This window comes from Parasteatoda tepidariorum, chromosome 9 (assembly GCF_043381705.1).
Source record: "Parasteatoda tepidariorum isolate YZ-2023 chromosome 9, CAS_Ptep_4.0, whole genome shotgun sequence".
Classification (NCBI taxonomy): Eukaryota; Metazoa; Arthropoda; class Arachnida; order Araneae; family Theridiidae; genus Parasteatoda; species Parasteatoda tepidariorum.
This window is the reverse complement of record NC_092212.1, coordinates 74,857,291-74,884,088: the sequence shown is the minus strand read 5'-3', so window position 1 is coordinate 74,884,088 and position 26,798 is coordinate 74,857,291. Positions and strand designations below refer to the sequence as shown.

The following is a 26,798-nucleotide window of genomic DNA, read 5'->3' as shown; positions in this document are numbered from 1 at the left end:
AACATAAGAAAAAGAAGGTAATTACACTATAAAAAATTACATTAAAATTACCGGGAATTTACACAAATGGCAAAAATTGCCACAAAAGAACACATAAACAAAAATCTCTCACATCTTTGGTATAACTAACTAAAAGTTATATTTTAAATCACGATTTTCTAAAAAAGAAAATTTTAAAAAATTGCATAATAATCAGACCAAACAGCAAATCATCAAGAGTATATTTTCAGGATAAAAAAAGCTACGTTTTCTATCACTAATATTATCTTGAAGTTTTATGTCAAAGTTCGAAAATTGCTCAGATTATCTGTTTACTAACAACAGAATACTAACAAACCACAATATTTACAAATAAACAATAAAAAATAATCCATCAACCACGATATTTAAGAATATATATTATATATGTCAGAGAATATTCTCAATATTCAAGATATTGAGTAAAAAAATGCTATATAAATGATCACAGATCAGAAAAATATTTAACCTGTTTGTTGTTTTTTATCAATAAATACCTAGATTTAATTTCACATTATTTTAAACTAGGTTGTCTAGCTAGTTTCAGATATATCTGATTGAGGAATAGTATTCATGACGTCCTGAATTTTTTCATGCAGCATTTTGTACTTGAGTTTTACTTGATTAATGTACTCTTCCTCTTCTAAGTCCAGAATTTTCAGAAAATTATTAAGCTCAGGGATTGCAAACTGCTCCCACTGAAAAAGAAAACAATGACTACAAAATTTTTTTCAACATAAAGGTTTAGAGTCAGAAGCAAAAGTACCGAATTTCCAGACTAGCTATCAACAATCAGAAGAACACACAAGCATATACAGTTAGCATTCACAGAATTCAAATAATTGTTTGATGACAGGATGCATAGTCAGATTTTTCATTAAAAAAATAAGCATCTTTTAGGCACTGTTTAACAGTAGAAAGACTAAAACTTAGTATATATACCTATATAACCTTAGTATATATACCTATATAACCTTAGTATATAACCTTAGTATATATACTTAGGGTAATATATACCTATATTGCCCAAAAGTCATCAAAATGACTGAATTGTGAAAGAATAACTAATGTGTAAAGAAATTTGTTTAAAATTAATTTTTTTATACTATTTACAGTTATATAACAAGTTATTAATAAATATTAACAATAAAAAAAATTATATGTTGTACAAAAAGTTACAAAATTTTAAGAAATTGTGTCATTATATACACCATTATTTTTCTTAACTGAAATTTAAAAGCAGTCAAAATGACTTCCTTGGGCAATCTAGCGTTTAGCACCCAAAAAAACATTTTTAATCACTATTCAAAAAAAATCATAATTGGGATCTGTGCAGCAATAAAAATTATTTTTTTTATAGTTTAAAGTTCTTAATTTAAGAACATAAAATCAATAAAATTCAAAAACAATTTTCACAAAATCATGATAAAATAACTAGTTTATGATAAATATTGGAAAGAGAATTATGAAATTCATGCATTTTTTGTCATTTAGAATGACAATCGACACTTCAAAGAAAAAATCTTTCTTTAAAAGATAGAAAATTTAGCACTTTTTACAAACCCTGAATAAAAAAAAGCACCTTTAAGGGTTTTAAAAAAACGTAAATCAAAAATAAGCACTTTTTAAAAACCCTATGCACTCTGCCCTATTTTTGATTTTAAAATCTCATTTCTGGTGCATAAATCTACCGCTATCAATAAGTCGATTATTTCTATAGACGTCATGAGTCGAATGATAGACTAAAAAAAGTGGAATTTCAAAAACTTTGGCTGGGGTGAAGAATAATTTTTGTGGGATTCGAATGATGAAGTAAAATCTATTGCAGAGTAGGATGCATATGATGACAGAGCTAACATTATTTAATCTGACAAATATGATGTTCTAGAATCTTTAAATTTATAGCTTTATTGTACATTCAAAAGTTATCATTGAACTTTTATTTTTTGAAATAAACTTGAATAAATTAACTTCACTTATTTTCAATTTTCTCTGAACGTAATTTTAATTTTTTTCAAAAAAACCTTTATCTGTAACGGAAATATGAGAGAAAATGCAATATTAATTGTATACATATGAAGAATAACTTTTGAAAAGAGTAAATCTATACTTATCTTTCTCCTTGTTTATAGAGCATTTATATTTTAGTATCAACAAATGTCCTAATTAATTACCGGAGCATAAGTTCGGATTTTCGTAAAATTTTTGGGGTTTGAAAAGTTTAATTATGCACTGGGATGTAAGGTAGTGCAATTTTAAAACACATATATTTCTTAATTCAATATAGATATACAAAATTAATAAATTTAAGCAAGAATTTACTGTTAAAGTGAAAAAGTAACATTTAGATATAAGTACTAAATTTAAAATTATATGATGCTGAAACTTTTTTATATCAATAGATAAAGAATTCATATTTTAAATAACCTACATTTAGTAAAAAAGAAGCAAAGATATATGGAAATCTTATGTCTTAAGACACATAGTTTAAAAAATCTAGCAAAATCACTGATTTTTGATTATCAGGAATTTCGTTTTTACATATTTTTCTCAAAAACTAAACTATTTCTGAATCTAAGCCTTTCATAAATGCTTAAATACAATACAGTACAAGTTCAGTATTATACGTACAATAATATCCTCTGTTTCATTTTCTTGTAATACAAAATGCTTATCTTCATCACAGGCATACAGTGCTAGCAACAATGGTATCTCATGATCCTGAATTCTTCGCAGTTTTGCTGATAAAAATAACAAAATAAATTAAGATTAAAAAAAAAAAACACCGGCCACATTTTGAATTCAATCGGTTTAAATATTTTACATACCTTTATTAAAACCATTGGAATAGGTCCTTTCATATAAGGCAAATTTGTGAGGATTGTCAGCTACTTTAAATTTTTTCAGCAAAGCATTGATGACTTCTCGGGCAGAGTATTCACTACAAAAAAAAAGGAGAAAAAAGTAAAAAGCTGAAAAATAAGGTATTTGCTGCATAATTTTTACAACAAATATATTTTTACTAAAACTAAATTTAACCTTATTTAAAATGACTCTCAAGTGATATCAAATTAAAACAAGAACTTCATGGCGTAAAGGCCAGTATGGCTAAAATGCAAATAAAGCATTAACATTACAATGCATATTTCAGCGTAAGTCAATTTAAACTTTCTTCATTTTTTTAGATTGAAAGCACACTTCTTTCATAAATATTAATATCATTTATTTAAAAGATTTATGCATTAAAAGATTCATTAAGCATGGAGTTGACTAGTTAGCTTAGAAGATAAAACTTTAAAAAAAAATTTATTCAATTAAATCAACTTGCACACAAAAATACGAATTCATTGTTGTTGATAAATATTAAAAAGCATTGCCTTGTAATATCTGTATAAATGTAACTCAGGGTGCATAGCGAAATCTTTCAACAAAAAATAAGCACCTTTTAAGTACTTTTTATCAGCCTTTCAGTGGCTCGATAAATGAGTACCAAGCATGCTTGGGAACTAATCACTGGGGGTTCTGCGTTCGGCTGACCACCTGACCGGAACATCTGCACCCTAGAGCCCAAGGTCAAGAAAACTGAGATGGGCATAGTAGGCCTTGGCCCTCTAGGGCTGTTGCGCCGCTGAGTTTAGTTTAGTAAGTACTTTTTAAGCACTTAAAAATATTTTCACGCACTATATACATTAACAAAATGCAAAATAATTTTAAAAGACTTTACATGATCATGATAAAATAACTAGTTTCTGACAAAGAACTCTTTTCTTGATAAAATTAGCCACCATAAAGAGATCGAGTATTGAGATATTTTTCGGTTCGATTTCAAAGGGTGGAAAATGAAGCCCGAATTTGAGAATATTTTGCAAGATGCAGCTGAGCTGCACTCGAGAGCGTAAGAATCTCATCAAACCCAGTTCAGTATACACACTTGAGGACCAGTAAGTAATTCATCAAACATGTAAAATGATTGGCGCTTTCATACACAACGAATTTCATACTTCGAGCTTTGGACTCAATGCAGACATTGTTTGTTGGTTGACTTGACAGTCAAAACAATGACGAAACGAACAAAAATATATTATTTTCAATTAAAATGGTTTTCAGGTAAGTTTACGATCTTATTTTTTGAATTTATTTCAATTCAGGGTTGCCACAGAAAAAAATGAACAAAATAATTGCTTCTAGTAGCCTAAAGCATGAAAATAGTCGCCTAAAATTATGAAAATAATTGCCTAAATGAGAACAAAAATTTTTCAATAATGTGACTAAACATTTATTAAATAACTTCATTGCAATATACCATGATCCATTTAGTCAAGTTGACGGCCTATATGATAATTTTTAAATAAGCGTTAGTGTTCTAGCACTAAATTTTTATATAAAAAAATTAGTTTATTTGCAGAACATTAAATATTTTTAAATGCTAGAAATAATGCAGAAAAATAATTTTTCGTTGAAAAAAACATACTCTTTTTAAATATGAAAAGCATTTCAAGCATCATAGTATGGTATTAAAAATTGGGTTCTTTAAAATCATGCAGAGTTTCGTAGCAATAACTGTTGAAAAGGCGATTGAGAAACAAAATAGATTCACAATGGAAATTGAGCGCATTAAAAAGTTATGACTCAAATTTTTAATTCAATATTTTTTAATTTTTTAGAAGAAAAAAAATTCATCATATTTAGAAGCTACCGTGGGAGGCAGGTTGTCAACCCTATGCATGCTAAAAAAAAAAACATTGCTTGGAGCACAGAAAAGTCTCCCAATAGTCTCCTTTTCCTAAAAATAGTTGCCTTCATAGCCTTTTCAGGCAAAAAAAGTAGCCATAGTTGCCTCAGGTCGAAAATAGTTGCAAATAGTCGCCTTTTAGTCACATGTGGCAACCCTGCAATTGTTTTTAATATATAACCATAATTAACACTCTGGAAATTAATTTTTTGCATAATATATAAATATATTTATAGTTAATACAGATATAATATTAAAAAGAATCCTATTGTATTCCCTAAGTATGCAGGCCCTCAATATAACTATATATCCCTCTGCAACAATACATTTATTTAGACCCAAAATATTGTTGTAGCAAGGTTTTATTGTAGTTAGCAGCCCTGCATTTAACAGTTTGACCTAAAATAGATAAATTTTTTTAAAAAATGATGCATTACCTGGTTATGTGCAAGGCTTTAACAGTATCTCGAGGTAAATAAAAAGAAGTTAATGTTTTTCTACCACAATCATCTTCTTCTTTTAGAATATCATAGATGGAAGGTGGACGTGTCCCAGCAATTACATTGATTGGCCTTGTTAGGTTCATGTGGACACGAATAAACCCGTGTAGCGTTTCACCATCTTCTTGCTTTAAAATAACATAAGAAAAAACATATTATTACAAAACTATTGCACTAAAACTGTAATATGAATAAGAACACATGATGTAAAAATAAATAAAAACATAAGATGATCTTTAAGATGAACAATACACATTAAAACTGCCATTTTGGCAGCAATGATAAAAGAATCATGATGGTGACTGTCTGCTGGTTTTTATTTTGAGCCTCAAATAGAGAATTAAAAATTGCTAGTTCAAAAGAGTAGAAATACTGGATTATTTGTTGATAGCAATCACAATCATCGCTGCTTTTACAAAAGGCAACTTGCAATGGGTACAAGTTAGAGATGAGACAGGTTCAGACTGGCTCATTTAGGGTGCATAACCAGATTTTTCAACAAAAAATAAGCACTTTTGAAGCACTCAAAAAACATTTTTAATTACCTTCCAAAAGAAATCATTATTAGGATGCGTGAAAGTAATAAAAATTATTTTATTCTATCGTTTGAAGTTCTTCTTAATTTATGAACATAAAATTCAAAAACATTCACATAATCATGATGAAATAACTAGTTTCTCATAAATATTGCATAGAAAATTGTGAAAATCATGTATTTTTTGTAATTTAGAACGACAATCACCATGGTAAAGTAAAAATTTCAATTAAAAAGATAGAAAATTAAGCCCTTTTTACAAACCCCGAATTAAAAAAAGCATCTTTAAGAGCTTTTAAAAAAAATGCAAATTAAAAATAAGCACCTTTAAGCACTTTTTAAAAACGCTACACACCCTGTCATTTAATGAAGGCTCATTTAATGAAGATATGAAATGATAAAATACATGTGGGCTCATTTAATGAAGAAAAGGCATTGGACTTGGCGATAAAATTTGTATTTAACTATTTTATTCTTTTTAAAAAAATTATCAGTTCAGTTATTTCTTTTAAAGAATCTAAAATTTATAAGATTAAAAAAAATATGGTGATCTGCTGATGAGTTGGGAAGCTGACACTAATTGTCAAGGGACTTTTATTTTGCTTAAGATTTTTATTTTATTTTTTAATTTTTATTTTAGCCATCTTGTAATTTGAGAGAATTCAATTTTTCTATTTGCTTTGTCTTTTACAAGTTAGAAATAAAAAAAGAGCTAATGAATAATTTTCTTGTTTAGACAGCAAGAGCCAAGTGACCACAACATTTGCCTTTATACATTAAACTTGGGATCAAAGTAATCCTATATATCTTGGGCTTGGATTAAAATTCTACGGGCTATAACTTCAAAAAGTGAACCCACCAGGTGTATTTGAATAACATTCAACATAAGCAAAGTCAGCAATAAATTTTGGTCAGCGGCAAAAAAGAGCCATATTTTTAAACTTGAAAGTGAACTTGGAAACTGGAAAGTTTTTAATTTACAGTTTCAACAATTTATGAAAAATTAAAGAGGCAATAAAATAAAAATTATTTTGAAGAAATAATGGTTCGAAAAAATACTATAAAATATTTTTGTTTAATCAAATAATTTCTCATGCAAAGGAATGGCCGATCTGCATTTTAATTAAACTTTTTAAACCTTAAGTTTTGTTCACACTCAGAGTATTTTTCCTAAAATGCAAAGTTAAAAAAATTTAAATGTCTTTACACCAATTAAAAAATTACTGCTTTTATATTTTGATCAAAGTAGCAATACTTGTTTTTAAAACTTGTTTTTATTTCAATGCAGCGCACTAAAACTTTGAAAATAACATTTACATAGTAAATTTAAAATACGCAAACTTACAAAAACTAATAACTTCAGTAAAATTAAAAATGAAATTCCTACCAAAACCATTTCAGAACTATGGTGCAATGCATTATAGCGTTCAATTCTATGACGTAACTCTTCCCCATCAAGATGTTCAAAAAATAAAGGTGACAACCTGTCCTGTAAAATGCAAAAATAACAAGGTTTCAAACGAAATAATCAGCACTTCAATTAGCAAATTTACAAATAAAGTCACTAATATATCTATGATACTGTTATTTTACATAAGGACTATGCTCAGATTAGTATTATTTAGTTATTAGAAATGAAATACTGATGAAATTTGATTATTCGAAGCTCTATCACAAAAATACCTATCTTAACTCAAGTCAATTTTCAAATAGTTTTTCTAAACTTCATTTAATGTTTTTACTTAAAAAATATTTTTTTAAAAAATACTTAAAAAAACAAAACAAAAAAAAGTAGAACAAAAACATGGAGCGCACAATATAAAACTGGAAAACATAAAAACGAAAAATTTTGCTTTTTCGGCTTTTTAATATATAGATTGATTTATTTTTTTCAAATATTATTTATATTAAATACATAAATATATTTGAAATATATATAATATATTTGAAATACATATAATATATTTGAAATAGATATATTATATTTGAAATATATATAATATATTTGAAATATATATAATATATTTGAAATATATATAATAAATTTTAATTATTTTTTCAAATATCAAAAATTCTTCTTCTCTTTTCATTAATCTTTATTATTTTCCATGTTTTCTCGATATTTTAAACTTATGTAATGCGTTTTATATACTTGCAGCTCATGAGCAGTAAATAAAACTTATCAATTTTCTTCCTTTTTCTCTTTTTATCCTTCGTCTTTATTGTGCTATATATATATATATATATATATATATATATATATATATACACACACAGGGTGGTCAATCAAATCAGGTTTCAAATTTCCAGGTTAACAGGGTTTTTTTTTCTCATAAAGTGTAGAATGGGTACAAGAAAAGAAAATTAGAAAACAAGAAAACAAGAAACAAGAAAAGAAAAATAAAATTGAAAAATAAAAATGTCCAGCTTTTCTTTAAAATTTGCTGATTTTTCCAGGTTTTTATCAAAAATTCCCTGACTTTTCCAGTATAAAATAATTCTCTCTCTATATATATATACAAGGGTCTGTCCAGACATTTTGTGAAAGGTCCACTTTTGTAAAATTGTGAAAAAATTACTTGTACCAATTTGTTAATATAAAATAAACGTTAAGTCACATTCTTTCAACCAGGGTCCGCTTTTGTGAATTTGTGCAAATAAGGTCCGTTATTGCAAAAAACCTTTTTCAAGGAGTTTTTAAATTGTAAAGACATACAAGATTATGCTCAACACTGTAAATATATAATTTTAAAAAATTTAATTTTAAAAAATAAACAGCAATTGCAGCTACTAAATTAGCGATGCAACATATAAATATTTGGTATTTAGCCTATACTGCTGAACGCAGAATATAAATTTCGGGCGAATAAAGCAAGAAGATAAAATTTAGTTCGTTTACATCTGTCTTTCCTTCCCCCCTCCCTTCCTGGGAAGGGTTCATTCGAGTAACAAAACAATAATGAAGATAAACAAATTTGTGAAGGGTCCGATTAAAAGATAAATTATTTTGTGAAGGGTCCGTTTTTATGAAAAGATATTTTGTGAAGGGTTCCTCAACGGACCCAAATTTCTTCTAAACAGACCCCTGATATATAATGATAAAAAAGTGACAATTACCCTCTCTCTAACATCACTTTTTAAAGTGTCAATTATTTCACTGAAATTGGTTGTTTGTGTATCACCAGATGATCCTTTACAGTCAAGCGTCACAAGATGTTGGCACCTCTGGTGACAGGTATAACGACAATCTAAAATGCAAACACTTTTATAAACAAAACATTGGAAAATTTCTAATTCAATTTTTTCCAATAAATACAGATATATTCACTTTGTTCACTGAACCCATTATTATTCATTTTGAAACCATTAAAAATTGGTCTTAATCTCAAAACAATAAAAAAAATTTCAAATTCAGCCAGACTTCATTCGAAATTTTCATTAAACAACTACATGGCAAAGAAAGCGTTTGAAGAATCCTATTTCTTCTAGAACAGTAAAAAAAAAGATGCAGAAACTAGTCAAATTGTAAGAAACTAAAGATGATCAGTACAATTTAGCAATAGTATTATAAGAATGTACTAAATTTAAGCAACTTAAATTTAATATAGTCTCAGAAAGCTAAAATTTTTTTCACATCTACTTTTTAATAAAAATAATTATTTTCACATTATTTTAGTTACATACAGAATTTTAAAATCTATTTATTATAATATTATTTAAAATTCAGTTTGAGTAGTCATACTAAACAGAATTTAATTTCATAAATTGGTATGAAATTATGAATTCAATATGTGAGTATAGTAGTGTTTTGACTTGAAAATTTAGAGGCGCAAAAAATTTTTATTACAATATTTTAATGCTTCATAAAATAAGGTCTTGCTATACTTAAGTGCGTAAAAAATTGAAGAACCTACAGTTTTTCCAATTTATAAGAAAAGCATTAAATTTGTATTTATTTCAAAGTTATTTTTTCGTTTTCTCTTATTCAAATATGATACATAAATTAGCTTGGAAATTAACATTGTCATTTAAAACAGATTTTAAATATAAAATGTTAAAAAGTTGTTGAGGAAAATTTATGATGAAAAAATTGATAATTCAGCGCCTCTTTAAAAAGAATTACTCAAGTGCCTGATTTAAAATTCTCATGTTCTTAAATAAAAAAATATGGAGTCTTAAATAAAAAATATGGAGATATTTAAAACTATACGGAAAACTGGGCCAAAAACTGCATAAAAAAATTAAGTATTGGCGATTGAAATGGGCTACAGATGGTGTAGAGCAGAACTTTCTTCCGATGGCAACACTTTGCATAGTTTTAACATTAGTGTGTGGAGAGTCATACAAGAAGGAAATATGTCAGTTTCTGTCTTGATTTTCAAATTGTATAAAATATTTTAAACTGGGAAACTATTTGGAATTAAAATCTATATTGAACATAGTTCTAAAAGAAAGTGTTGGGAAAATTTTAAAAAATATTTTTGATAATTAAATACGAAAAATATTAAGAGAGGGGAAAATATCATAGTACATTCCTATACAACTAAAAAAAGGAAAGAGAAGACATGGAACAGATCTTTTTCTTAGATGGCGTACCCGAGCATTACGATTACGAATGAAATCATCATCATCAATGGCTCGACAGCCCAGTGTCAGCTCTGGCCTTCTCAAGAAATTTTTTCTCGGCTAACCCTTTTCCTGCTAGCGTTTTCCAGTTTTTAGTTTCTAAGACCAAAAGGTCTTTTACTAGGCCATCTATTCATCTCAAATGCGGCCTGCCTCTTTTTCGTGTGCCAACTGGTCTGACATTGAAAACATTTTTTGTGGTACAGTTTTTGTCCATTCGGATAGCATAGCCTGCCCATTTTATTCTTTGTCATTTAATAAAGTTAATAATGTCAGATTCATTATATGAGTGATAAATCTCTAAATTTGTTGTGAATGAAATAGTTTAATAAAAAAAAATATCTCAATTCCAAGTAGAAATTTGCGTGTCATCGTATATTGCATTGATTTATCAAAATTTGAAGAAAAAAAACATGTAGAAATTTGTGTGAAAGACTGCTAAAAAAGCATTTAAAAAAACAATGAATTTAGGAGAGAACTAAACACAATTTTTTTTTAATATTTTGATTCCTGCATCTTAGTTTAGATATCTCTGTTGACTTGAAAATCTATTTATTGACATTTCTACTGATGCCAAAGTCCAGACCCTAAAGCAGTCAAATTTTTAAGGTTATGGCTGAAATGCACAAAATTTGAAAGAAAAAGAGATTCTTACTAAGGCATCTAAGACAATCTGTTGAGTTGTATAGGCCCCAGATAAAATCTCCACAACAGTCACACCAAGTTGGATTCTTTAAGCTGGAAATTTGAAATTGGTGTCCAATTCCTCTTTCAGCTGGTTCCAACTCCACAACACCAAAACTTGCTAACTCAATTAATTCTCTGGGTCTCAATGTACCTGCAACATCACCATCTGAATACCTATCCTAAAAAGAACATGAAAAATATATCAACACAAGGTTTTTTAAAAAAAAAATTGTACCTTTGCATGGTTACAAAGGTAATAGATTTCTTTTAAACTCAGGGACATTATAAATGCATGTCACATATCTACATAACAAACAGTTGGCTGATTTAAACAAACTGAAGTAATTTTCCTCCAAAAAATGCATAAATAGAATTGTTTATTTCCAGTAAACATGGTTGCAATTAAATAAAACAGCAGTTGAATTAAATAAAAATTCATTGTTCTTTTTTATTTACTTACTAATTACATTAAAATCGTTTCAACTTTAGATAATATTTAAGGAATAAAATCTATTAATTTAAAGATCAACTGGAATAAAAAAAAACATGAGATATAATTTAATGATTTTTTTTTCATTTAAACATTTTTATTAAAAGGCTGTTATATAAAAAGCATTCAGGCAACAGCCCATTGTGGGCCAGGGGGTCATGAAGGATAAAATTCGACAAATTTGTGATCAACAGCATGATTATGGCAATGTGGTCAGCACTGTGCATAGGCCACCTTTACTTTCCATAAGAGCTCGGTGGGCTTCATGCGCCCACTGAGGAAAAGGTATATGCTAAATAATATTTTTAATAAATATTTATATTAACATTATTGATAAAAGCTAAACAACCTCATTATGATTATGCCCATAACCTATGAATAATGCCATAATATAAACACATATACTATAATTTTGTTCCAATAGTGAAGAACCTTCTTCAATAATAAATACAGAATGTAAAAGGGTAACTCAGAGATACAAATGTTTGTCTCTCTCATTCTGTGTTTGATCAATGAAGAAGGTTCTTCATTAAAAAACCATGACAATAGTATATGTGTTTGGATGACATTATTTGCACTTATTTTTTATAGTTTAGGTTTATTCAATAATAGCAACAAAGTTAACTATTATTGCTTTCATTGACATAGCAAATATTTTGTAACAGGGTGCTAGTCAAATTTTTCAACAAAAAATAAGCACCTTTTAAGTACTTTTCAAGCACTCAAAAAATATTTTTTATCACTTTCCAAAAAAATCAGAATTAGGATCTATGCAGTAATAAAAGTTATTTTTTTCTATGATTTAAAGTTCCTAATTTATAAACATAAAATCAATAAAATTCAAAAACTTTACATAATCACGATATAATAACTAATTTCTGAAAAATATTGAAGAGAAAAATTGAAAAATCCATGCATTTTTTGTAATTTATAACGAAATGGACACGGCATAGAAAAATCTCTTTTTCAAATATAGAAAATAAAGCACATTTTACAGACCCCGAATAAAATAAAGCACCTTTAAGGCTTTTCAAAAATGCAAATCAAAATTAAGCATCTTTAAGTATACTTTTTAAAAACGTTACGCACCCTTGTGTAAGGTAGAGTACATTGAATGATGCAATGATGAAATTCATCCCTTCTCCACAACAAAAAGATTACTATGACAATCTTTTATAAGAAGCATAAACTAAGTAATTGTAGAGTTCAGAGGTAATGATTGAGAAATAAATTATTTATTTAAAAATGAGCTTTAATTGATACTTCTTTATTTAAATTACTGTGATGTGCTCTTTCTCCGTTTCCCTGAGCTCAAGTTACCTTAGACATTTTAATCCACCTAAATATTTTAAATGCTTAAAAGCCAGGCCCAAATAGTTTAATTTTGTATCTATATGAAAATAATTACTTAAAAATTAATTTATGCAAATATTTTATTTCAACAATAGTCTGTTAAACCAATGAACCACTGAAAATTTGGGAAATAGTTTGTATTTCTGATTTCAATATAATTCATAAAGTATGTTATTTTCCTACTTATATCATTATATCGTTAATGTTGTGCCCTAAATAATCATAATTATATTTTTTTATATACATATTTTAAATAGTGTATACAAAGAAACATTAAAATTATCATATATGCAGTAAATCATAAGAAAATTAAATAATCCACAATAATATTCAAAATATCTTATAAATATGTTCTAAAATCAGTGATAGAAAAACCTTTAAAAATAAATATTCAGTGAAAATTTCAAAAAATAATAATAAGATGTATTTTGAAATTTACATAATCAGAATTCAGGCATCTAAATAAATAAATAAATAAATTAATAAATAAAGAAATAAAAATAATAACATTTCTTCAAAAATACAATAACTAACTTTAATAATGCTTTAATTTTTCCCCATTCAAAATTCTTAAAGTTGATTATTTAATTTATAATGATTAAAAAATTTTTTTAAAAGAGTTTTCAATACCTTTTTTTTAACCACATTCATCATAAAAGAAAAGTATAGTGTCATCTGTTAAGCCATATGAAATGCAACAAATCATACATCATCTAATTGAAATTTCATATGTAAATTAGAATCAATAAAAGAAACTTTACCAAAACTCTGTTTTTGATCACTTGGATCTTTAAAGTGAGGAGAAATATAGAGAAATTAAGCTCCATTGTATGTTGTTTGATTAGTGTTGATTTCAAATACGAAGATTCAGAAGAAAAATATCATCTTGCTTTAAGATTAAAGCATCAGACAAGATCCTTTGATAGAAGGTCAATAATAAATAAAACTTGGAGAAAAAAAAATTACAAATAAATAAAGAGGATTTAGGAATTTTTTTAATTTTGTCAACTAGGTTGGAAGGGTCAAACAGACAATTTGAGGCAAAATAATAAATGAAGACTTAAGTAAAATATATGTATTATTATCTGCACCAAAATGGCCACAAAACTTCGGTGACAAGCAGGCAATGCCACAGAAAAAACTTTTTAAAAAAAATAATAATAATAAATAAATAAATAAACACAGAATGGGACATGTTTAAAGAATAAAATTTGCAGATACCAACTGGCAAGGCATTACATACTGTTTACAATTTAAACAGAAGAAACTGAAAAAATAAATAAATATATAAACACAGAATGGGACTACCTTGAAGTATAGCCCCTTCTAGCAAGATATAACATCAGGTTCTTAAATTATTCCAAGCACAAGAACTAACAGCTTGGTACTTTGGAGATTTCAGTTGGCGGCATAAACATGTACCAACACAGAAATATCTCATAGTTTTTAAAAATTATGTTTTTCGTTTAAATGCTTAAAAATTTCAAATTATACTTCATCATACCTTGGATTTGTTTCTTCTGCGAAAAGGATGAGGAAATGCAAAATTTTGGAGAATTCCAGAGGGAGAAAAATTGAGTTTGATACGAACATCCCCATCACTGCCAGATATAGGTCTAGGTTTTCTTCCTCTAATTGGAGTTACTGGAGGAGTATAAGCTCGCCGTATGCTTTTGTAATCAGAGAACATAACAAGTCTTGATTGTTAAGGTGTAATTAGATTTTCATCTTTATTTCTATTTGAAATCTTTAACTGAAATAAACAAAAGAAGTTAGAAAAAATACATCCATATTAAAACGTATCTTAAAAGTACAATAATATTTCGATGACTTGAGGCATGACAGTGCTAACAACTACAAAAAGCTTGAATTCCAAAAAAAATCTATAAATAAACTGAAATAAAGCAATTATACTACTTAAAGCAGCTAAAAATGTTCATTCCTGACTTGTAAAAGAGTTTGCAGAAATATGTAACAATCTTTTTCCAAGCCTTATAGCAATCTGCAACAATACTTTTCAAAGCATTGTAGCAATCGGTAACAATACTTTTTTAAGCATTGTAGTAATGGTAACAATAATTTCCTTAAGCATTGTAGCAATCGAGAACAATACCTTTCTAAGCATTGTAGCAATCGAGAACAATACCTTTCTAAGCATTGTAGCAATCTGTATCTGAAACTGAAATAAAGCAGCTTAAAATGTTCTTCCCTGACTTGTAAAAGAGTTTGCAGAAATATGTATAACAGTCTTTTTCTAAGCCTTATAGCAATCTGCAACAATACTTTTCTAAGCATTATAGCAATCGGTAACAATACTTTTTTAAGCATTGTAGAAATCGAGAACAATATCTTTCTAAGCACTGTAGCAATCTGTATCTGAAATAAAGCAATTACACTACTTAAAGCAGCTTAAAATGTTCTTCCCTGACTTGTAAAAGAGTTTGCAGAAATACGTAACAATCTTTTTCTAAGCCTTATAACAATCTGCAATAATACCTTTTTAAGCATTGTAATAATTTGTAACAATAATACTTTTTTAAGCATTGTAGCAATCGACAACAATACTTTTTTAAGCATTGTAGCAATCGGGAACGATACTTTTCTAAGCATTGTAACAATCTCGAACGATGCTTTTTTAAGCATTGTAGAAATCTATTAGAATACTTTTTTTAAGTGTCACACTTTGATCTATGGGTCATGGTGATAAAACACAGATTATTTTAAAATTTTGTTTTTCCCTTTTTAGATGCAAACTACTATTTTCCATGGTTGGATGGCTTTGCATGACAGGTGTAGTAATTCTTTCACATGTTCTATATGTGTTGGTCATTCTTTGGCTGCTAAACTGATTTTTTTCTAATAACTCAGAATTATAAGAAACTGAAACAACTGAGACTGTAGTTATCGAGACACTACTGTATAATTTGATATATTATACTCATTTTAAAAATTAAATTGTTATAAAATAAAATTCTTGTGTTCAGTTATTTTATAAAATAAAAATTATTTTTCAAAAGTTAAAAAAATAAAAATTAAATTTTATCTTTGAAAATTTAGTACAAAATTCGAATATTTATTTCTATTTTGTAATAATGTAGTCTCATACAAATAATGGCAAAAATATAATGGTAGATTACAAAAGTTATATTTTTTAAACAGATTTTTTTCCTTTAGAAAAACTTATAAGTTTTAAAAACATCAAAATTGATTTATTAAATCCTTTTTTATTAATTTCAACTGGTTTTAAACTTTTTCTGTTTGGTATTTATAATATTTCTAGGTTTTATAACTTAATTATCGTTGACATAGAAAAACATACACTTCAGATATTATATAATTAACTATTAATTTAAACCACACAACTATCCACGCACTTTTATAACGCTTAAAATATAAGTTATACAAAATAATTTAGGAAGAACAATTAGTTTTTTGAAATGTTTAAAATTAAAACGTATATAGAAAGCAAAGGAAAAATTTTAGGACAGCGAAGAGTTATTAGCGAAGCAAAATAACAACTCAACTGTTATGTCATATCCGAATTACAAAATACAAACTTGTGCTAATTTTAAAGATATTATTTAGTATTAAAGGGATATCTAATTTGTGAAAAATATAATAAAATGCGATTGATTTTAACCAAATACATATTCATATTTAAAACACGTATAGGCATAACAGATGATACGGTTGGCCAAAGACATATTTTGAACTTTTGTCACATAAGCATTCATCTTAAGTCTTTTTTTACTATGTTAAAGCAAACTTCAAAATAAATTATACTTGTAAGGAAAATATGAAAAAGTTACCCTTTTACAACAAGGATAGCTAAAATAGATGTTCTTTGAAAACTACTGTGTACAAAATAAAACTTTTAAAATTAAATGCACAATTGATTTAATTTTACCTGTAGTTCGACGCACTTTTAGTTAAATTAACGCAACATTAGCGAAACGAAACAAAAATATTTTTTATTTGTTGTCTTTTCTATTTTTATCCAACCGAGTTGAGTTGTAATTCAGTGATATTTTTAAACGGAATAAACTCAAGTTCAGAAATCTGGTTCGTAAAATTAAGAAATACAACAGTAAAAAGTCAAAAAGATTTAGTGCGAATTTCCTCCACCGAGTATATTAAAGTTTTTAAATGAACTGAAGCGAGTTCATTGAAAAGCTAAAATATAAACAAACAAAGTGCGATTTATGAAACTTCAGTTTTATATTTCATCAGCGATTTACCGTAATAAAAAATAAATTATCAATTAATGAACTAACTAAGAAATTCATCATGAGTAAATTGTGTCAAAATTTTCTGCGCATTGTTTCAATATCCAAACGAAATTTAAAACTACACGCTTCTCTCCCGATCTTTTATTTCCACGTTAGCAAAACCTCACCTAAACTTTCCTCTAGTCTAAACCATTTACGTTTTTATCGTACAACACCAGTTTTTTATTCATCTTCCCTGAAAGAAGAAAAAGATAACGAAAGCTCTGATGAAAAGCAACACGATGAATCGGAGGATAAGGTCATAAAATACGCCGAACTCAACACCGATGTCGAATCTAAGAAGAAAATCCTTCTTATATTAATGGAACACGAAGTTGCTAAACTAGAAGGACGTAAAGTTCCTTCAAAAATATCAGTAGAAGACATGAGAGAACTCCTGAACATGTATTCGTTTTCATCTAGAGTTAAGTATATGGGTTTTTTGTATGAAAGAGAAGCTAGAAAAAAGTATGACATCTCAAAAAGAGAAAGGAAAAAGAAAGAAAGGGAAGAGTGGTTGATCGAAAAAGAAACGATCGTACCTCCTGAGCATATACAATATGGAATCGGGCACAACACGATGATTGTGCGAGTCAGGCGTAAAAGTTTCATGCATTTCTATAATCAGCGACTTTCAAATGCAGTTGTGCATGGACAAAAGTTTATTGTAGATATGGATTATGATTGCTTCATGCGCAAAATGGATTGTAACAATTGTGGGGAGCAACTCCTTGAACTGTATGGGGTTAACCGTAGAAACCCATATCCGTATGACTTGTTTTTCTGTAATGTTGATCATAACAGCTCTACTATGTCTGCATTCAGCAGATACATGCCTAATTTGTATGCTCCTGATAACTTCATCACTTTAACTGATTTGAGTTATACTGATATTTTTCCTAAGGAAAAGTTGGTTTATATTACGCCTTATGCCAAGGAACCAATGAAAACTTATGATCACAATGCCGTGTACATCATTGGTAAAAAAAAAAAAATTATATTTTCATATTATATTGTACTTTAATATCATTTATTTATTTAACTAAGTTTTATGAAATTTATTTCTATTTATAATTAAANCCTTATGCCAAGGAACCAATGAAAACTTATGATCACAATGCTGTGTACATCATTGGTAAAAAAAAAATTTATATTTTCATATGATATTGTACTTTTATATCATTTATTTATTTAACTAAGTTGTATGAGATTTATTTCTATTTATAATTTAAAAAATTGACTATAACTATAATGTTCCTAATACCCTAAAATTGAAAAAAAGTATTTATTTTAGCATACAGGAGAACCTAGAAATTTAATTGTTTACATCATTTAGCATCAGTTGGATGATTTTCAATAATGCTTCTAATACTTAAAGGGAACTTGTTAATTTCCTCTGGCAATTCCAATTTATAATTAAAAAATTTACTCGAACTATAATGCTCCTAATACCCAAAAATTGAAAAAAGTATAATTGTTTACATCATTTAACATGAGTTGGATAATTTTAAATAATGCTTACAGAGAACTTGTTACTTTGCTGTTTTTACCTCTGGTATTTCTATTTATAATTTAAAAAATTGACTGGAACTATAATGGTCGCTATACCCCAAAATTGAAAAAAGTATTTATGCATACAGGAGAACCTATAAATTAAATTGTTTGCATCATTTAGCATCAGTTGTATAATTTTCAACAATGCTTCTAAAACTTAAAGAGAACTTAATAGGTACTTTCCTATGGTACTTCTATTTATAATTAAAAAATTGACCAGAACTATAATGCTCGCTATACCCAAAAATTGAAAAAAGTATTTATGCATACAGGAGAACCTATAAATTTAATTGTTTACATCATTTAGCATCAGTTGGATAACTTTCAATAATGGTTCTAATATTTATAGAGAACTTGTTACTTTGCATACAGGGGAACCTATAAATTGAATTGTTTACATCATTTAGCATCAGTTGTATATAATTGTCAACAATGCTTCTAATACTTAAAGAGAACTTACTTTCCTATGGTACTTCTATTTATAATTAAAAAATTGACCGGAACTATAATGCTCCTAATACCCAAAAATTTAAAAAAGTATTTTTTATGCATACAGAAGAACCTATAAATTTAATTGTTTACATCATTTAGCATCAGTTGGATAATTTTCAATAATGCTTCTAATACTTACAGAGAACCTGTTTTTTTTTTTTTTTTAACCTGTTTAAAATATTTGAAATTTTCACTTGTAAAAAGGAAAGTTGAATCGAATTGACCATTATGTATTTGAGTTAAGTATAACCTTCAATTAAGATAAAAATTAGTTAAAAAATTTAAAGCATGTTACGTGCCAAATGATAAATTCTTGTAAAAAGAATTTAACATGTTATAAACAACAATTAAACAAGTAATGTGAAAAAACATAGTTGAAATTTGGGGCTAAGTTACCCAGTTTAAAAATTATGACAAAAAATTTACGTTAAATGGACTATAATAAATGTATTTTTTTCTTTGTATAGAATTATGAACTGTTGTACACTAACAGAAATAGTTTTAGATCATTTGCATTATCTGATGATATCTCACAGTTTGATCTAATATTATCACTATATTTCAGGTGGTCTGGTAGATAAATGCATTAAAGAACCTGTAGTTCTGGCTAAGGCTAAAAGAGAACAAATTAAAGCTGTGCATCTACCATATGATGAATATTTAATGTAAGTATTCAGTAAAAAATCATTAGTGTCATACTTTCAAAATGTAGAATTGAAAAAGTATTTTAAATCTTTTTTTATAAGTAGAAATTTTTAAAAAAATAAAAAAATAAAAAAACTTTGTTAGTTGTTGTAGGAACATTGAATTGTATGGCGCTTTGCCAACTGATCAAAATTATCATTAAAATAGTTTATAAGTAATGCTATTTTGACTTGACTACAATATTATAAAAAATAGGTTGAAGGGGAAGGAAACTGAAGAGAAGTTATATTCATTAAACATAAGTATTTTGGATTGATTATAATAATTTCAAGGTTATACCTATAATGGAACACGCTGAACTGATATTAAACAAGTGTGATGTTATAAATCTGGATATAAATTGAATTTATAATTTTCTAAATTTAAGTTTAAGCATAAAGCTTATTGATTTGAATTATTATTTATTTTTTATTCAAGTGTATTATAAAGCTTATAAAAATGTGATAGCTTTATGAATTTTGTTTTTATTTATTATACTTTTTTATTATTACAAAGCAATAGTACTAAGACTCCCATCTATTAACTACAAAACATTAAACTAAATAAGTTTTCGAAAACTGGGAATAAAACTAAAGTCTATGGCAAAAATTAATTGGGCTGTTGTCCATTCTTTTCCAGATCTATAACATCTTAGTGTCTTTTAGAAATAAGTATCTTGATAGTGTGGGGGTACTTTACTAAGTGTTATGCATCCAAGATCTCTTTCCCTCTCTCCACTAATATTGCAGTTCATAAAATCAAGGCATTGATTTTTCCTACTTAGGGGTGATCACCCAGTAGGCTTGTCCCGACTTAGCCTAATTGGGGTCCGGGGCAATAACTTCTTTGGGGGCCCTCTTCTGCTTCACTACTTCTGTAATGAAGAATTGAATTTTATGGAGATATTTAATTTTTTCACCTCATCATACATATATAACAAGAAAATTGACTGGAACCTAAAATAGCTATTAAGTCCTTCCCCTCCAATGGTCAGACAAAATATCGTTCTGTCCATTTTATTGACTTTCTGACAATTGTACGTTCATCATGCCGAATGCAGTTTTCTGATTGTTAACTTTGTCATCTAGTTGCGAAGAATTCATATCCTTGCGGACATTAGGGCAGAATTCAGCTAAATTTTCACAATTACGATGGCTCACTTAAGCAAACCAGAAGTCTGTATTTTTGTAAACATATCATATTTTGCGATATGTAAAAGTGTTGCAATGTACGGGCTTTTCATTGGCCATCCATCCATTGTAATAATGAAAATTTAGCTGAATTCCGCACTAGAAAGCCATGGATTTACAAAATACAGATTTTTTGTGTTCATACGATAGATTAATGAAGAAGCTAACATAAAACTGACGGATTTTACACTGTACTGATATTTTTTTTTTAAAAAAGTTCATTAAAGAAAGAAACCTAAAATGAACTTTTAATTCGATTTGGAACCCCCTCTGATGTGGGGCCCGGGGAAACTGCCCCGTATGCCCCTGCCTTTGTCAGGCTGTGTGATCACCCTAAAGGGGGCAATACAGCTCCTCGACAAGGCAGTAGTCCTCAGGTGTGGGATTAGTATTCAAAGGGAAAAAAATTTTATTAATAATAATCCCAACAGTGGCTGATCAATACGAATTCCGCATCTGGCTTGCACCGATCACAGTGCTGACGTGAAATATCCTCATCCTCAGTGGTAGGCAGTCCCCTTGCAGTCAGGTTAACCGTGGGAGGTTCTCATGCTCTTCCTCTCCATGTAATGCAGATGCAGGTTAGTTCCATCAAATAGTCCTCCAGGAAGGCAAATTTCTCCCAATACTTGATCCCAGAGTTTACTTGTCTTCTGGATTAGGTTCAAAATTACAAGGTTACAGAGTTGAACATTAGTTGTCGTAAACCCAAAAACTGGGTCAGCTGTTCAAAGACAGTTATAAAATAAAAATTAATAATAATAATAAAAGCCAGCAAATCGCTCCTCATCTGAGTCCCGTCAACATATTTAGCAAAAAGAAGATTTAGTTAGGTTGTCCAGCTTCTCACAAAACAAAGAAGTAGGTTGGAGATTTGCATCTAAGGAGACCTATACTTTAATCTGACGAACAAATTACCTGATATTCAAGCTTTAACTAAAATCCACCAGCACAAGACAGTCTCTTGAAAATGTAAAAATGAATAATTGAATTTTCGCATTTTAGTTGTCAATGTTTTCAATTTTTCCAGATTAAATTACAAAATAAATTTAAATATATATACTCTTGTTTCCATTTTAGCGCTTCAAATATCACCTCTTTTTGAAAGAAAAAAAAGTGAAAGTGATGTACATTTTTTTAATTTCATTTTCTACAGTGACTGGATAAAATTGTTCATTATTTACATTTGAATTTAAATTAAAATCAGGTATAATTTAGCATATATTCAAATTTATTGATGCTCACTTGCATCAATGTATTGTGTTTATCTTTTTCAATCAAGTAGAAAAAAGGGGTGATAATTGTCAATCAATTTCTAGAGGGGGGCACAGAGATGCCAACTGCCCCAGACACGCCAAAATAATTTTAAAAAAACGGTAAATAACTACAAAGTATATATTTAACAATTTTTGCTTGCTTTTTAAAAGGTATAGCATGACTAAAGTACTATAAAGTGGTGCATTGTATAAGCCTACAAATCATTTAGAAATAGTGGTGGATAAAAATCTACTAAATTGAATTTATTAAACTAAGAATCACAATTGATAAACTACCACTTTAAAATGTATATTTGCTCTCCAAAGCAAGTTGGCATCTCTGGGGGCAGTGGGCAACAAACGGTTGGGATCTACTGACTTAAATTGAAATTTAAGTACTTCCTTGTAGGCGAGGCTTCCATCTAGGCGAGGAAAATATTTCATTAATTTATTGTTTAAAACTAATTAAAATGTTAGGAACAGGGGGGAGTTGAAGAGTTTGAATATTTAAATACAGTTGTGGTGTCCATTTGGCTTAATTATTAATCAAGTTTATTATATGTTGTACTATGTAATTTCGAAAAGTAACCAAGCTGGTCGCCACAGGCTGCAAGTTTATCTATAAAATACAAAACTGATTATTGAAAAATTAGAATTTTGCAACAGTTATATTACAGTACAGAACCCGTTATCCGGAAATCAAAAAACCGGAACAAAATTCGATAAATTTTCTTGCCATTTTTAAAAAAAAAAATTTTTTTTTCCTTGTAAGATTTTACGATTTTTCTTTCTTTTTTTAAAGAGGTTTACCTTACCATCCTTTTGGAAATAATCATTAGTGTATTACTTCATCGTTTTTTCTTATTTTTAAGATTATTTCCAATTTTTTTTTTAGTTGGGTTTAACAATAAAAAAACGGCTTTTTGTAGCGAGTCAGAAAACCGGAAAAATCAGTTATCCGGAATAGCGATGGTCCCGACCGTTCCGGATAATCGGTTCCTTACTCTATTACCATAATTTCAATTATTAATTATAAATCTCCTTAATTTATACCTTTGTTCTAAATGTTTGTTATAAAATTAATTGTGATATGTTTCTTATAGTTTTGCAATGTAATGTTTTTAGGTGGGGTAGAGGAAACAAGANTTTTAGGAAATAATCTTGAAAAGAAGAAAAAACGATGAAGTAATACACTAATGATTATTTCCAAAATGATGGTAAGGTGAACATCTTTCAAAAAAGAAAGAAAAATCCTAAAATCTTATAAGGAAAAAAAAATTTTGTTTAAAAAATGGCGGGAAAATTTATCGAATTTCGTTCCGGTTTTTTGGTTTTCCGGTTTTCTGATTTCCGGATAACGGGTTCTGTACAGTACATTACAATACTACTAATAAATCTACATTTTCACAATAGAATTATCAATACATTAGACCTTCTTTATGTTGTAGTTTAGGTTAAAAAATAAATTGCAATGTAAGGTCATTCAAAACTAAATTGCGCAAGGGTTGTAAACCACAATTATCAGGTTTTAATGAAATTTGCTGAGCTTTATACAACATTAAAGGACTTGCAGAAATAAAATAAGCTCCTAAAGATACCTAAATTTTAGGAGAGATACCTATATTTTTTTGGAGAATCATATTGTTATATGGTAGTACTTCTGTAAACTGCCTATCTGAAATATACTTGGAAGCATTTTGATGTAATAACATCACTTTTGGAAAAAGTGTTGCTTATCATTATATTACTCTTGCCCTATAAACGTTTTTTTTTTTTTTAACTATTTACAATTTTTGATCTATAAAAAGCACCTTTTGCTAATTTATTGAAAGCTGAGTAAATATGCAACTTGAATTTGTTACTAATTGAAACTGTTAAATTGTTGAAATGTTTTAATGTAAAAATATCACTAAATGTACTTCTGTTTCGATAGAATATTTCCCTTTCTCAAATACTTTTGTTTGGAATTATTGAGAAAAATTTTAATCAAGAAACAACCAACATTAAAAATGCCTCAAATCTGAAATACACATTTTTACTATGGATGCAACGAATATTCAGCCAAAAAAATCGGTCAAATAGATTTTTTTTTAAATCATTAATAAATATTTTTTATATATAAATAAGTATAGTCATTATCAAAAAGTAAACATAACTTAGCTATATTATTAGTATGAGGTAAAGGAAGAAAAAAACTATAATAGGATACTTCAACTTGATCGGGTCCCGCAGTGGACTGATCGTTAAGACGCGGTTTCCAGCAGATCACCGGCTGCGGTCTTGTGCGGGTGGGTGATCACTTGCATCAGTCTGCGTAGGGACCGAGGGTGTGCGGTATTGGTCCTTGTTAAACTGTTCGACCGTAAAGTGCTCGATTTCGCGTGCAGGTCGTCGGGCTACCGAAGCGGGGGTGCCTCCCCTCTGCAGAGGATCAAAATTGTGATGGCATGTCTTCGGATCATCCTCAGGGATGTTTCCCAGGCCGTCGCCAATAGCCCATTGTGCAGCTCTAGTGCGACGTAAATGAACTACAACAACAATCAACGTGATCGGAGAAACTAACAACTGAGCACCCAGCTCTTGGGTCAAGAAATCGAACACAAGACCAAACAGCAGAGGAGTAAGACTTTCAACTAACCTAGCGGCTCACAGCTCAAGGCCTTTAATTTAGGCCCACTCAGTGCCTGGTTGTGTTTAGTTGACTTTTATAATGACTACGAGACTCGAAGGGTTGAGGGGCATATTCCTTCCACCATACACTATGAAACATAGAGGTAAGGGGTTCGAATCAAGCCGTAACGACGTATCCTTGTGTTATGCTTCTCAAAATGGGATATCACTTCCTTAATTTGAAAAAAAGATTGCATGCAGTTTTTGTATTATTTTTTTTTTTAACTGCCGTTGAACAACCGACCCAATTCTGAGTTTACGACTATCGATATCAATGTTCAACTCCATACCCTTGGAATTTTGAACCTTACCTAGAAGATAAGAAAACTCCTGGATAAAGCAATGGGACAAACCAACTTCAAGGGAAGGCTTTTTGATGGAAGTAACTCGTGTTTGCGTTACATGGTGAGAAAACCACGAAAACGTCTCAGGATTTTTATCCCTGCGGCAAGGGGACGATCCATCTACCACTAGGGATTTTTTAAGTCAGCACAATGATTAATACGAGAATGAGTATGCAAAATAATACATCAAAAATCTACACTATATCCTAAAGCTTCAGCTCTTCATTACTATCGGCATGTGTCTGCGAACCCTTGATACGATGCATTACCGTGGAGAAAATGTGAAGGTTTCGTGACACAAATTAAGTTGGAGCTCATAAGATAAAAACTGAATGCATTAAACATATTATCTTAATATTGAGCCATACTCTGATACATAGCGAATTAGGGCGAAAGAAGAAGAATAGAATACATAGCGAAAATTGCACCGTTTATAAATCTAAACGGATTGATAAAAATAATCTATCCAAAAAATTAATCGCATTTATCAAATAAATTAATTTGGAACTAATAGATGGAAACCAGTTCCTAAAGAGGACAGACCTTGGGTATTGCATTTGGCTATACCCTATATCTGTCATTCAGCTTGTATGTGCTAATCTTCTTTCTGAACACGAACTTGCGACCTTCTGTACCCTGTGCCGGGGCTTGATTTCTCCTCACATCATGACCTAATGACTGGTGTGAATACTGATATGAAATTATTTTTACTTCATCTAAGCCTTTTTCATACTATTCGCTTGAGCCGCGATGGCTCAAGGGATAGAGCATTCGCCTTCCAGTGAGGTGAATCGGGTTCGAATCACAGCGATGGCTGGTAAATACAAATCCGCATCCGGCTTGCACCGACCACAGTGCTGACGTGAAACATTTGCAGTGGTAGACGGATCATGGGTTGGAGTTCCCTGGCCGTCAGGCTAACCATGGGAGCTCTCGTGGTTTTCATCTCATGTAACGCAAATGCGGGTTAGTTCCATCAAAAAGTCTTCCACAAAGACAAGATATCTCCAGATACTTGATCCAGGAGTTCCCTTGTCTTCTGGATTGGCTTCAGAATTACAAAGCTACGGAGTTGAACATTAGTAGTCGTAAACCCAAAATTTGGGTCAGCTGTTCAACGACGGTTATAAAATATAATATTCTCTTGCAAATAACGGCCTTGGTGAACTTTTTAGCTCCATGGGAGGAGGCAACTGGAGTCATTAGTGCAGGAGTCAAACACAACCACTGGGTATACTTTAAAGAGTAGTGTAGATGGCACGGTGTTAATTTTTCTTAACTATCCTTATGTTATCACAGGTTTAACTTCTTACGAACGAACTTATAGCGTAACACCTATTGTAGTATTAAGACCAGTATATTCCAACTAGAAATCTGGCCTCAAGAAGCTCGAGGTGCC

At 29.2% G+C, this 26,798-nt stretch overlaps 2 protein-coding genes across 3 annotated transcripts; one reads left to right on the top strand and one right to left on the bottom strand.

Moving 5' to 3' along the window:
• Positions 1–481: 481 nt before the first annotated feature.
• On the bottom strand, positions 482–16,973 carry LOC107436430 (ras association domain-containing protein 1). 2 transcript variants are annotated; one of them, XM_016048159.3, is made up of 9 exons: positions 16,849–16,973; positions 14,446–14,694; positions 11,067–11,277; positions 8,903–9,033; positions 7,173–7,274; positions 5,188–5,378; positions 2,847–2,959; positions 2,650–2,759; positions 482–716 (listed from the first exon to the last, which is right to left on the bottom strand). In XM_016048159.3, the coding sequence occupies exons 2-9, from the start codon at positions 14,629–14,631 to the stop codon at positions 552–554; spliced, it is 1,209 nt and encodes a 402-aa protein (XP_015903645.2). In that variant the 5' UTR covers positions 14,632–14,694; positions 16,849–16,973; the 3' UTR covers positions 482–551. The 2 variants fall into 2 exon arrangements, with proteins under 2 accessions (XP_015903645.2, XP_015903646.2); XM_016048160.3 differs by having other exon boundaries at positions 16,751–16,918.
• Positions 16,974–17,048: 75 nt separating this feature from the next.
• Positions 17,049–23,544, top strand: LOC107436434 (mitochondrial ribonuclease P protein 1 homolog). Its single transcript, XM_043040259.2, has 3 exons — positions 17,049–18,189; positions 19,821–19,920; positions 23,511–23,544. Exons 1-3 carry the CDS (start codon positions 17,229–17,231, stop codon positions 23,542–23,544), a joined length of 1,095 nt encoding a protein of 364 aa, XP_042896193.1. The 5' UTR covers positions 17,049–17,228.
• Positions 23,545–26,798: the final 3,254 nt, after the last annotated feature.

Bases quoted from the DNA above. Each gene is read 5' to 3' on its own strand.
- LOC107436430 (XM_016048159.3), bottom strand. From the start codon at position 14,631: ATGTTCTCTGATTACAAAAGCATACGGCGAGCTTATACTCCTCCAGTA. The intron at 9,034-11,066 runs GTAAGAATCTCT...TTTGCATTTTAG, and splicing joins AGATTGTCTTAGATGCCTTA to ATTGTCGTTATACCTGTCAC. The intron at 7,275-8,902 runs GTAATTGTCACT...TGCATTTTACAG, and splicing joins AAAGTGATGTTAGAGAGAGG to GACAGGTTGTCACCTTTATT.